The sequence below is a fragment of the Capra hircus genome, assembly GCF_001704415.2.
Source record: "Capra hircus breed San Clemente chromosome X unlocalized genomic scaffold, ASM170441v1, whole genome shotgun sequence".
Taxonomy (NCBI): Eukaryota; Metazoa; Chordata; class Mammalia; order Artiodactyla; family Bovidae; genus Capra; species Capra hircus.
This window is the reverse complement of record NW_017189516.1, coordinates 9,396,318-9,410,491: the sequence shown is the minus strand read 5'-3', so window position 1 is coordinate 9,410,491 and position 14,174 is coordinate 9,396,318. Positions and strand designations below refer to the sequence as shown.

Sequence of the window (14,174 nt, the reverse complement as noted above, 5' to 3'; positions counted from 1 at the left end):
GCCAGAGGTGAGGGGCAAGACAGGGCTGGGGTCTGCGACCCCAGAGGTAGGCATGATGGCTGCCGCATCAGCTGCCAAGCTAAGAACAGGCACAGGTCACTACCCACAACTTCCTGGGAGCCTATGCAGCTTGGCTTTTCCTAGGGACCCACAGCCTGGGGCCAGTTCTACTGGGGGAGCACATGACCTGCTCAGAATATAGCAGCATCCAGCAGATCTCTACCACCACAGGCACTCCCTGTTCATCCCAATTGTAGTTGCCATACCCCTCTCTCTCCCCAGCCTGACTGAACAAGTGAGCTTTAATAAACTGGGGCCTTTGCCCTTTCTTGTCTGGGTAGGAAAGACTCTGGGGGGTGGCCTACAAGCAAAGGCAGGGCCAAAACCAAAACAGAGCACCAGGGACTATGTGACCAAAGAAGAGGAAGGAATTCATTCCTGCAGCAGCAGGTGCAGTGAATTAAATCTCTGCAATTAACTTGAGACTGTGGGCTTCTGGGGACTTTGGAAGCAAGAACAAGCTAGAATAAGGCCAGATCTAAGTAGGAGCTGACCCCACAGTGCCCACTGCAGGTCCAGAGACCTTCCTAGAAATATTGGAGGATTTCCTGAGTAGGCAGATGGAGCACATTGGGTGATAAGGACAACTGACATCACAGAATAATGTTCTTCTTACTATCTCTCTACGTGTATGTATGTATATATTTTTTTCATTAGTTCTATCATTGTTCCTTTTTATTAATCCTTTACTTTTTATTTTTTACTTACTTTTTCCTTTTTTAATGTTTTTTTAATTCATTTTATTTTCCTCTTATTTTTACATCTTTTAATTATATTGTGTTTTTCTGTGTTTTTGGTTTTGCATTTTTGCTACTCTAGTTTTTAGTCTTTGTTTTCATTTATGGATTCATTTATTGGTTTGATTTCTCTCTCATTTTTTGGTTCCTCTCTTTATTCCTTCATTTATTTTCTTTTTGTGAGTGTGAGTTTGTGAGTTTCTTTGTGTGTTCCTGTCTGATTGATGTTGCTTTTACGATTTGTGTTGGAATTTTGTCTATCTGTTCTTTTTTTGTTTGTAGGTTGGTTTTATTTTTTCTGCTATTTCTTTCTTTCTTTATCCCTTCTGTGTTCTGTGGCTTGTGAAGTCTTGCTCCTCCAGCAATGGGTCAGGCCTGAATTTCTGAGACAGAAGACCCAAGTCCAAGACGTTGGGCCACCAGAGAACTCCCAACCCCATGGAATACTAATCAGTGAAACTCTCCCAAAGGCCTGCATCACGACACTAAGATCTGGCCCCACCCAAAGACCAGCAAGCTCCAGCACCAGATACCCCACACCAAACAACTAGCAAAATAAGAATACAACCCTACCCATTAGCAGACAGGCTGCCCAAAGTTATACCAAGTCCCATAACACATCACTGGGCACAAAACTGCCCTTTACAGGGACAACATCAAGCTCTACCCACCAGAACACAGGAACCAGTACCCCACTCCAAGAAACCTTCACAAAGTACTGGTCCAAACCCACACAATGGGAGCAGACTCCACAAGTAAGAGGAACTATGATCTTGCAGCCTATATAAAGGAGACCTCAAACACAGAAAATTAAACACAATGAAAAGACAGAGAAACATGCAACAGATTAAGGAACATCAGAATTCATAGTAATGATAGTACAGATGACTCAAAACTTCAGAAATAAAATGAAAGCACAGATAAATAGGATGGAGGCATGAATTGAGAAGATACAAGAAACATTTAGCAAAAGTGTAAAAGAAATAAAGAGCAGAGAATCAACCATTAACAACATAATAACTGAAATAAAAAATAACTAGAGGGAACCAATAGCAGAATAACTGAAGCAGAAGAAGAATAAGTAAGTTAGAATATAGAATCGTAGAAATAACCAAAATAGAACAGAATACAGAAAGAAGAATGAAAAGAAATGGGGACAGTCTCAGAAACCTCTTGGACATTAAGTACACCAACATGCAAATTATAGGGGTCCCAGAAGAAGACGAGAAAAAGAAAGGATATGAGAAAATATTTGAGATTATAGTTGGAAACTTCCCTAGCATGAGAAAGGACATAGCCACCCAAGTCCAGGAAACCCAGAGAGTCCCATATAGGATAAACCCAAAAAGAATCATACCAAGACACATATTAACCAAACTAATAAAATCAAACACAAAGAAAATATATAAAGGAGCAACAGAAAAGCAACAAGTAACATACAAGGGGATCCCCATAAGGTTAACAATCTTTCAGCAGAAACTCTGCAGGACAGAGGGAGTGGCAGTATATACTTAAAATGATGAAAGGAAAAAACCTACAACCAAGGTTATCCTACCCAGCAAGAATCTCTTTCATATTTGATGAAGAAATGAAAAACTTAACAGATAAACAAAAGTTAAGAAAATTGACCACCACTATACCAGCTCTACAACAAATACTAAAGGAACTTCTCTAGACAGGAAACACAAGAGAAAGAAAAGACCTACAAAATCAAACCCAAAACAATTAAGAAAATGGTAATAGGATCATACATATAAATAATTACCTTAAATTTAAATAGATTAAATGTTCCAACAAAAACACAGGTTGGCTGAATGGATACAAAAACAAGACCTCTATGTATGCTGTCTAAAAGAGACCCACTTCAGACCCCAAGGGCACGTACAGACTGAAAGTGAGGGGTTGGAAAAAGATATTCCATGCAAATGGAAATCAAAGCAACAGTAGCATTACTCATATCAGATTAAATAGACTTTAAAATAAAGACCATTACAAGAAATGAGGAAGGATAAGATATAATGATCAAGGGATCAATCCAAGAATAAGATACAACAATTACAAATGTGTATGAACCCAGCATAGGAGCACCTTGATAGATACAGCAAATGCTAACTATAAAAGGGGAAATCAACAGTAACACAATAATAGTGGGGGACTTTAATACCCCACTCACACCAATGAACATATCATCAAGACAGAAAATTAATAAGGATATGCAAGCTTTAAATGACACATTGAACGAGATAGAACTAATTGATATCTATGGACATTCCATCCAAAAACAGCAGAATATATATTTTTCTCAAGTGCATTTGGAATACTCTCCAGGATAGATCACATCTTGGGTCACAAATCAAGCCTTAGTAAATTTAAGAAAATTGTATCATGCATTTTTTTCTCACCACGATGCTATAAGATTAGATATCAGTTACAAAGAGGAAAATGTAAAAATACAAACACATGAAGGCTAAGCAATATGCTTCTAAATAGCCAAGAGGTCAATGAAGAAACCAAAGAGAAAATCAAAAAATGCCTAGAACCAAAAGACAATGAAAACATGACAACTTAAAACCTGTGGGATGCAATAAAAGCAGTGCTAAAAGGTAAGTTTATAGCAATACAAGCCTACCTCATAAAAACAAAGTAACATCGAATAATCTACCCTTACCCCTAAAGCAGTTAGGAAAAGAACAAATAAACACCAAAGTTAGTAGAAGAAAAAAAATCATAAAGAACAGAGCAGAAGTAAATGAAAAAGAAATGAAAGAAGCAAGAGCAAAGACCAATAAAACTAAAAGCTGGTTCTTTGAGAAGATAAACAAATTTACAAGCTATTAGCCTGACTCATCAAGAAAAATGGGGAGAAAACTCAGATCAATAAAATTAGAAATGAAAAAGGAGAAGCTACAACAGGTAACACAGAAATACAAAGGATCATAAGAAACTACTATGAACAACTATATGCAAACAAAATGGGCAACCTGGAAGAAATGGACAAGTTCTTAGAGAAGTACAGCCTTTGACGACTGAACCAGGAAAAAGTAGAAAATATGAACAGGTCAATCACAAGCACTGAAATTGAAACTGGGATCAAAATCTTCAACAAATAAAAGCATAGAGCCAGATGTCTTCACAGGAAAATTCTACCAGAAGTTCAGGGAAGAGCTAACACCTATCCTGCTCAAACTGTTCCAAAAACCTGCACATGGAGGGAAACTCCTAAACTCATTCTACAAGGCCACTCTCACGCTAATACCAAAACCAGACAAAGATTCCACAAAAAAAGGAAAATTAAAAGCCAATATCACTAATGAACATAGATGCAAAAATCCTCAGTATAGTTCTACAAACAGAATCCAAGAACACATGAAAAGAATTGTACACGATGATCAACTGGGATTTATCCCAGGGATGCAAGGGTTCTTCCATATATGCAAATCAATCAATGTGATATACCATGTTAACAAAGTGAAAGATAAAAACCATATGATCATCTCGGTGCAGAGAATGCTTTCAACAAAATACAACACCCATTTATGATTTTTAAAAACTCTCTAGAAAATTGGCACAGAAGGAGCCTACCTCAGCATGATAAAGTCCATATATGACAAACACACAGCAAGCACTATTCTCAGTGGCAAAAAAAAAAAAAAAATGAAAGAAGCATTTCCTCTAAAACCAGGAACAAACAAGGGTACCCACTCTTACCACTATTATTCAACATGGTTTTGGAAGTCATAGCCACGGCAATCAGAGAAGAAAAAGAGATAAAAGGAATCCAGATTGAAAAAGAGGTAAAACCCTCACTGTTTGCAGATGCACTGGTTGTATACATAGAAAACCCTAAAAACACCACCAAAAAACTACTAGAGCTAATCAATGAATTTAATAGTTACAAGATATAAAATTAATACACAGAAAGTCCTTGCATTCCTATGCACTAACAATGAAAAATGGGAAAGAGAAAATTAAAGAAACAATTGAATTCACCACTGCGACAAAAAGAATAAAATACCTACCAATAAACCTACCTAAGCAGACAAAAGACCTGTATGCAGCACACTATAAGACACTGATGAAAGAAATCAAAGATGACACAAACAGATGGAGAGATATATCATGTTCTTGGATTGGAAGAATCAATATTCTCAAAATGACTATACTTACCAAAGCAATCCACAGATTCAGTGCAATCCCTATCAAATTACCATGGCATTTTTCACAGAACTAGAACAACAAAAAAAATTCACAGTTTGTATGGAAACACAAAAGACCCTGAAGAGCCTAAGCAATCTTGAGGAAGAAAAATGGAGCTGGAGAAATCAACATTCCTAACATCAGACTATACTACAAAGCTACACTCATCAAGACAATATGTATATACTTGCACAAAAACAGAACTATAGACCAATGGAACAAGCTAGATAGCCCAGAGATAAACCCAAACACCTATGGACACACCTTATCTTTGACAAAGAAGGCAAGAATATACGATGGAGAAAAGACAGTCTCTTTAATAATTGATACTGGGAAAACTGGACATCAACAGGTAAAATAATAAAATTAGAATACTTACTAACACCATATACAAAAATAAGCTCAAAATGGATTAAAGACTTGAATGTAAGGCCAGAAACTATAAAGCTCTCAGAGGAAAACAGGTAGTACACCCTTTGACATAAATCACAGCGAGATTCTCTCTGATCCACCTCCTAGATTAATGGAAATAAAAACAAAAATGAACAAATGGGACCTAATTAAACTTAAAAGATTTTGCACAGAAAATGAGACTATGAACATGATGAAATGATAACTCTCAGAATGGGAGAAAATAACTGGAAATGAAGCAACTGACAAAGAGTTAATCTCTAAAATATATAAACAGTACATACAGCTCAATATCAGTAAAACAAACAACACAGTCAAAAAATGAGCAGAGGACCTAAACAGACATTTCTCTGAAGAAGACATACAGATGGCTAACAAACACATGAAAAGATGCTCAACATTGCTCATTATTAGAGAAATTCACATCAAAACTACAATGAGCTATCACCTCACACCAGTCAGAATGGCCATCATCAAAAATCTACAAACAATAAATGCTAGAGAGGATGTGGAGAAAAGGGAACCCTCGAATGTAAACGGATACAGTCATTATGGCAAACAATATAAAGATTCGTTTTTTAAAGTAGGAATAAATCTACCATATGACCCAGTAATCCCACTACTAGGCATATACACTGAGAAAACCACAATTCTAAAAGGCTCATGTACCCACCCCAGTGTTCATTGCAGCACTATTTACAATAGCCAAGACATGGAAGGAACCTAGATGTCCATCGACAGATGAATGGATAATGAAGTTGTGATACATTTATACTATGGAATATTAATCAGCCATAGAAAGGAACAAATTTGAGTCAGTTGTAGTGAAGTGGATGAACCTTGAACCTCTTATACAGAGTGAACTAAGTCAGAGAAAAACAAGCATCATATATTATCACCTATATATGGAATATAGAAAAATGGTACTGAGGAACCTAGTCGAGAACGGACATGTGGACACAGTGGGAGAAGGTGAAGGTGGGACGAATTGAGAAAGTAGCATTGACATATACACACTGCTGCTGCTGCTGCTGCTGCTAAGTCGCTTTAGTCGTGTCCAACTCTGTGCGACCCCACAGATGGCAGCCCACCAGGCTCCCCCGTGCCTGGGATTCTCCAGGCAAGAACACTGGAGTGGGTTGCCATTTCCTTCTCCAATGCGTGAAAGTGAAGTCGCTCAGTCGTGTCCGACTACTAGCGACCCCATGGACTACAGCCTACCAGGCTCCTCTGTCCATGGGATTTTCCAGGCAAGAGTACTGGAGTGGGGTGCCATTGCCTTCTCCAATATACACACTACCATGTGTAAAACAGATAGCAAGTGGGAAGTTGCTATATAACACAGGGAGCCCAGCCAGCCACTCTGTAATGACCTAGAGGAGTGGGGTCGGGGGAGGGGAAGCAGGCTCGGAAGGGAAGGGATATATATATAATTATAACTGATTCATATTGTTGTATGGCAGAAACCAACACAGAATTGTAAAGCAGTTTTCCACAAATTAAAAAAATAAATAATTTTTTAAAGTTTCCAAATAACGAAAAAAGGGAAGAGAACATGCACAGCTATTCATAAAAGAAATACAAATGACCAGTATATATATGAAAACATGCTTAATCTTACTAGTAATAAAATTGAAACAATGTCATTTTAATGTATCAGATAAGCAAGAATTAAAAAGATTATCAATGCCATTATTGTTATAGATATGGGGATACAATCACTTTATATACTGATGGTGGCAATATTGGCACAACTTTTTATTGTGTAATTTGGCAATCTATAAAAGTTTTTGTGTTTCCTTGCTCTAACAGTTTTACTTGTAAGAGTTTATCCTGAGGAAACAATAGAAAAATTGCATCACAGTGTTGCTTATAACACAACAGTCTAAGTGTCTCTTATGGAATCATTTTTAGCTTTTACAAAGAATAAGTTAGAAAAATTGGATCACAAAAGAATATATGTAGTATAATCCCTTCACATAAAATCAGATAATTGTTAGCATTCTAAGTATTTTTTATGCCAACACACATACACACACATAAACTAAGGTTCATTGGACGAGATAATACATAAAATGTTCAGTGCAGTACTTGGCACATGCTGCTGCTCCTGCTGCTAAGTCACATCAGTCGTGTCCAACTCTGTGCGACCACATAGACAGCAGCCCACCAGGCTCCTCTGTCCCTGGGATTCTCCAGGCAAGAACACTGGAGTGGGTTGCCATTTCCTTCTCCAATGCATGAAAGTGAAAAGTGAAAGTCAAGTCGCTCAGTCGTGTCCGACTCTTCACAACCCCATGGACTACAGCCTACCAGGCTCCACCGTCCATGGGATTTTCCAGGCAAGAGTACTGGAGTGGGGTGCCAGTGCCTTCTCCAACTTGGCACATAGCATTCAACAAATTGTTGCTGTTATTTTTGTCAGCATTCAGTAGTCATTCCATGCTCTGCAATCAGGCAATGTGCTAAGTACTTATAATAAATAAGATGCTGTCTTTTTTGAGGAAGTCTCATCTCTTGGTCATCATCCTTTACCATTTCCCATTCTGCAGCTTTATTGGCTCTCAGATGAATTGTTGAAATAGAGAATGGTCAATGAGGATTGTCTCATTTGTACCATTACCACCAGAAAGTTGGTTTGAAATAATTGAAGGATTTCCTTTATTTCAAAGTTAAGACCACAAAGATTGTTTTAAAATTCTCTTTAAGATGAAGATGGAACCAGCTTGAATTCAAGTATCCTGGCAGCACTCCGAAAAATGCAGGATGGATATTTTGGTGGGGCAAGGTATGTGACCTCTACGCACTCTTTAGTGAAATGTAATGGCGTTTGAATGCTGGGTATAGTAATGGTAAACTGGTGATGCCTTTCTCTGTGTCTTTTTTTTTTAATTTTTATTTTTACTTTATTTTACTTTACAATACTGTATTGGTTTTGCCATACATTGACATGAATCCACCACGGGTGTACATGCGTTCCCAAACATGAACCCCCCTCCCACCTCCCTCCCCATAACATTTTCCTGGGTCATCCCCGTGCACCAGCCCCAAGCATGCTGTATCCTGCATCGGACATAGACTGGCAATTCGTTTCCTACATGATAGTATACATATTTCAATGCCATTCTCCCAAATCATCCCACCCTCTCCCTCTCCCTCAGATGAATGGATAAGAAAGCTGTGGTACATATACACAATGGAGTATTACTCAGCCATTAAAAAGAATACATTTGAATCAGTTCTAATGAGATGGATAAAACTCGAGCCGATTATACAGAGTGAAGTAAGCCAGAAAGAAAAACACCAATACAGTATACTAACACATATATATGGAATTTAGAAAGATGGCAATGATGACTCTGTGTCTTTTAACAACATGTACCCATCATATTCCGAAGGCCTGGTATTTGATAGATTGAATCAAGGAATTTAATATTACAGAGAAGAGTTGGAATTTTTCCTCACCCTGTTCTTTGGCTATACCCCATAAATTCAGCGGGTCAGGAAACTTACTCTGGAAGGAAGGAAAAATGGAAGGAAGGAGGGAGAAAAGAAGGTTGTTGGACTATTCAATTCTGTTTTTCTTTTTTTTTTCCCTAAGTTTTTATTTTGAAAAATTTTAAGTAGACACAGATGTGCAAGAATCTTATTGAATACTATATACCCTCCCTCGACTCACCTGTTATTAACATCTGTCCCATTTGTGTGTTGTCTCTCTCCCTTCCTTCCTACGCTCCCTCCCTTACTCCCTTGTTCCTTATCCTTCTCCCTGTCTCACACATACATCTGTGCACACACACATTTTTTTGCTAAAGTGTGTGAGAATTAGAGATATCATGACTCTTCAACCCTAAATACTTGTCTCTGTCTTCTAAGAAAGAGGGCATTCTCATAAATGATGACAATATAATCAGCACACTCAGAACTTTTAATATTGATATGAATCTATTATAGAGTTCATATTCAAAATTACCCAGTTGTCTCAATAATGTTTTCCCATAGCTTTGTTCCTGCTCCAGATCCAATGAAAAGTCACTCACTGTATTTTAGTTATTATATCTCTTTGATGTCTTTTAATCTAGAACAATCCCTCAACCTTTTATTAATATTTCATGACAATTTTCACTGTAGTTTTGAAGAAAGGTCAGTTATTTTGCAGAATGCCTCTTGATTTGGTTAAAATGGTATCGAGTCACTTTCCTCTGTCTAGGTTTACTCATTGGTGACCTCACAATTGATGTGTCTATTGATTGCCAGCCCTTCCATGAGGAGAGTGCTTCTCTCCATATTCTTCATAATCTTCCACTCAAGACTCCGTTATCCTTTCTCTAACAGTCTTTGACTAAATGACTTTAGCTTCCATTGATGAATCAGTTATTATTAATGTGGTTGTAAAATGACTGTGTTTTGTAAAATGTGGTTGTAAAATTCTGTGTTTCTATCATTCTTTGCACATGTACTAATTGGAATCTTTCTGTTAAAAATAAATTTTTTAAAAGCTCCCCATACCCCACTTATTTTGTAGTTTTATTGCCAGCATAGTTATAGATTCTTAGTTTATTCTTATGTCATGCTCCATTCCACTGTTTATTTCAATGTTCATATTAAGATCTGGTCATTGGGAGCCCCCTCAAGTTGGACGTCTTTTAAAAATCAGTACTATTGGGTTTCCCTTTGGGTTTGAGTTTTGCAATTGGCTTTATAAGTAGGGAGGAATATAATTTATAATCTACTATAATTCTTAAAATTGTCAGATACTGTTTTTTCTTTTCAAAATGGTCTTTTTGAGTATTTTTTGAAATGATATGACAAATTTGAGATATTTTATCTTCATTCTGTCCTAGCTTATCTTGCAGCTAATGGAAATTTGGGCCACATGTTCAGCATAGTTAACAACACAGTGTGTGGCAGTGTAAGACAGAAAAACTGATCTGCTGGTGGATTGTGAACCCATAATTGTAGTCTTTATTAACATGGTACCCTAACCTATACTACACAATGTCTAGGAGGGCTGTAAATTTTCACTTTAAAAAATTTGTACTAATGTATAAATGTTAGTAATCCCCCAACAAAACATTTCAGGTATTTTTTTTCCTGCTAAACTGTGTTGTTTTAAAAAGAATTTCCTCTGATTTTCTGTGTTTTATTTACCCTCTTTTCAGGATTCAAACAGGTAAATTGTCAGAGTTTTTGACAACATCTTGTTGCACACATTTGAGCTTCATGGACCCTGGACCTGAGGGTAAACTGTACAGTGAAGATTATGATGACTATGATAATGAGCTGGAATCTGGTGACTGGATTAATGGCTATGGTTTATCCCGTAATGGTAAGGAGGCTTCATAAAGTCACTGGCTTTGCTGGACAAGAACACAAAATATTATTGAGCATCCTCCTTAATATTTCTCACTGCCAGCAGTCTCATTCCTGTTTAATACACCTAGATTTCTACTATTGTTTGGCTTCACTTTTCATACTTCTACTTACCTTTGGTTTCTGGTCTAATATCCCTATGGTGATTGTGGAGTATAGAGTTGGACTATCCCTTATTAAGGTTAGGAGAGACTTCTCTCCCAGGTACATAAAATACTGGTGCTTTAAAAATAGATGGAAGCAGTGGTGAGTGAGAGATATTTAATCAAGTATATAGTAGGAAAACAAGCATATACATACTGCTTTTTGACATTAAAAAGTGCAAAAATATGAAATTCCATTAGGGTTATATAGAATATTACAGGGACACATCAGAAACTCTGGGAAGGTCTCTATAGTTTGAAAAAACTGATTTTGTATGCCTATTGCATAAAGCAGAATAAAATCTAATTGCCTTCCAGGCATACAAAGATGATATAGTGAGATAGTATCGTGAGGGAATAAATTTAAAATGCCTGAAAAACACTTTAAGTATTAAAATGCTGACCTAGGCAGGGCAAGCATTACATTATTTTGAATCCCAAAGAGAGAAAGGGCTGATGGGAATGAATTATTGTTTTAATTATGTAAAACATGGTCTGCCTACTTTCTGTGTCTGGATATTTGCCTGTTAACTTGTATGTTAAGGTAGCCAATTTCTTCATCTTAATAGTGGTATGTTGAAAAGAAGAAAAAAATAAATAAATTAGCTTTCCTCAATGAGCTAGCAAGCATAATCTTATATACAATAAACCAGCACACTAGCAGTCAGAAGGACTGTTTTCTCACTTGGGTTCAGCATATACTCACCTAAGTACCATTTAATTCACTGTTTTCATAAGATCGAAATAGTATGAATTTCTTTGTTTGAAGAGTACATTAAATACAAGGTTATTTCATGTTATCAGTAATATCCAAAGTCATGATATCTATCTTGGCATAAACTGAGATATTTGACAACCATATATTTTGAAAATCATTATTTTGATCATATACTGATGTTGTTTGCTATTCCATAGGTAGTTGTAATTTATATCTGTAACACTCATTCTCTCAGATTACTTTCTTAAATATATCTCTTTAATGATATGTTTTATTAAGTTTGATATTATGCAATCTTAGTCACTTTCCTCTGTCTGGGTTTACTCATTGGTGGCCTCACAGTGGACATGTCTATTGCCTGCCATCCCTACCGTATTCTTCATAATCCTCCATTCAAGTGTCTAGATTGTAATCAAGGTTATATTATTTGTCATTAAGATGTCACTGAGTGTGAGTTCCACTCTTGCAGCTTTGCTAGTTCCCATTAGTCACATCAGAAAACAGAAATACAACTGGAGAAATCCCCAAAGATGACCAAAATCCAGATGATGCATGATTGATATAGCAAACTTCAGTATTGATCCAAACACTGGGCTTTTCCAACTATAAACGTTCATGTAAAATCCAAAATGTTAAACATCCACAGAATATAGTTTTTTTGTTTCTATTATCCATAATCAGAGATAATGTTACAGAAGGTGTAGGGCAGAGGGAGAACCCCAGAGAATAAGGACCATATTTGTCTTCTTCACCACTGAAACCTCAGCACCTAGTACACCACCTGGTCCATTGTGGACAATAAATATTGGATTAATAAATGAAGGCAGTGACTAAAAAGACCAACATGTGGTCAGTAGTTCTTTTGGTACCAGTGCCACATGGAGATTGGTGGGTTTTTTCCTTTTTTTTTAGCCATAGTAGCTGCCATTTGTGGAATCTGTTTTCAGCTAGGCTCCATGTTAAGTGGAAGATTTTTGCCCTTCTCCACAAGTTTCCTCATACCAGTGAGATTCAAAGGGCCCTGTTCTACTCCTCCTTCTCCTCCTTCTCCTCCTCCTCCACTGCCACCAACATTACCATCACATACACATACACAGATCATGAAATGCTCCACCTTGCCTATAATAATCTCATACTACTTTCACAGGACCTAAAAGTAGTATTATCTCAACAAGGTTGAGGAATAGGTGGAACCTGGTAAGCGGTCATGGTTTCTGAATAGTAAAGATTGTGAAATGATCACAAACTTTTTCTTACCCCGTGAGCTAAAACAACATGTTTCTGGTGCTGTAATGTGGGCACAGGAGCCAGTCATTCTGTTTGGTGGTGTAGACTGTGAAGTTACTAAAATATTTATTTTTCTCTCCCCCCTATCCCCACTAACCTTGCAGCTCACTCTGGTGATGAAGTTGCTCGTTATTTAGATCACCTTTTGGCACACACTGCTGCCCATCCTAAACTAGCCCCTACCTCACAGAAGGGAGGGCTAAATCGGTTCCGAACTGCTGTGCAAACAACCTGCGATTTAATGTCCTTGGTGACCAAGGCCAAGGAGCTGCATGTACAGAGTGAGTAATGCCATGACTCACTGGAGTCAGGAACAGGATGATGTTGAGCCCAGGATGGGAGTGGGTGTTTATTACAGTGTAAGCAGGAACTTTATTTTGTTCACTGCATTATCCTCAGCATCTCAAACAGCACCTAGAATATATTAGATGCTCAAATATTTGTGAAATTAATAATTGGGTATCCTTTTGCTATAGATAGGGCTTCCCTAGTGGCTCAGATGGTAAAAAATCCACCTGGACAGAGGTGAGCCCAGTTCAGTCCCTGGGCCAGGAAGATCCCCTGGAGAAGGGAATGGCTACCCACTCCAGTGTTCTTGCCTGGAGAATTCCATGGACAGCAGAGCTTGACAGGCTATAGTCCATGGGGTTGCAAAGAGTCAGACATGATTGAGTGACCAACACTCACTTTTTCACTTTTTGCTATAGTATAGTGCTAGGTAGTCTGGTTTATCCAGTTACATAGAAGGAAGAGACAGAACAAGAGGTGTGGAGCATATTCAGTTTTAACATCAAAGTATTAAAATGTGAAAAGAATTTTTTCATCCTTTGGAAAATTTACTAATTGGAAATAATTTTGTTTAAAGAGAAAGCATTACAGACCATTACAAGATAGTCTTGCAATGAAAGGGAAATATTCTGCCTTTAGTAAGCTACATCTGGCTCCTTAAGCCAGCTGTAACTTATACAGTCAGTTGTTTCAGCAGTATAGAGCTGTTTGTCAACTACATTATCATTATTTGACAACTTTGCCATTCTTCTCCCCGGATCACTACCCTTCCTCAGTAGTGTCTGCAGTGGAGGATGTCTTTTCTAGTACACATTGCCAGAAGTAGTCATAGCTCCTAAGAGTGTTCAGTACCTGTCTGGTAGCTGCATGTGAAGGAACAGAAGGGTTCACTGGCCACACCTAGAGGACCTAAATATTAACATTTCACAGATGACAAGAAAGAGATGCATGCTTTTACTG

The 14,174-nt window shown here is 37.5% G+C and overlaps 1 protein-coding gene across 5 annotated transcripts in view; it reads left to right on the top strand.

Moving 5' to 3' along the window:
- The window catches only part of PHKA1 (phosphorylase kinase regulatory subunit alpha 1), a 175,154-nt gene that overhangs the window by 116,827 nt on the left and 44,153 nt on the right, over nt 1-14,174 (top strand). For 3 of the 5 annotated variants that reach the window (XM_018043848.1, XM_018043847.1, XM_018043849.1), the window contains exons 17-19: nt 8,115-8,193; nt 10,568-10,734; nt 13,031-13,207. In XM_018043848.1, coding sequence (XP_017899337.1) covers nt 8,115-8,193; nt 10,568-10,734; nt 13,031-13,207 — 423 coding nt within the window. The remainder of the gene's footprint in view (nt 1-8,114; nt 8,194-10,567; nt 10,735-13,030; nt 13,208-14,174) is intronic. The other 2 variants (XM_018043850.1, XM_018043851.1) reach the window with 1 other exon arrangement.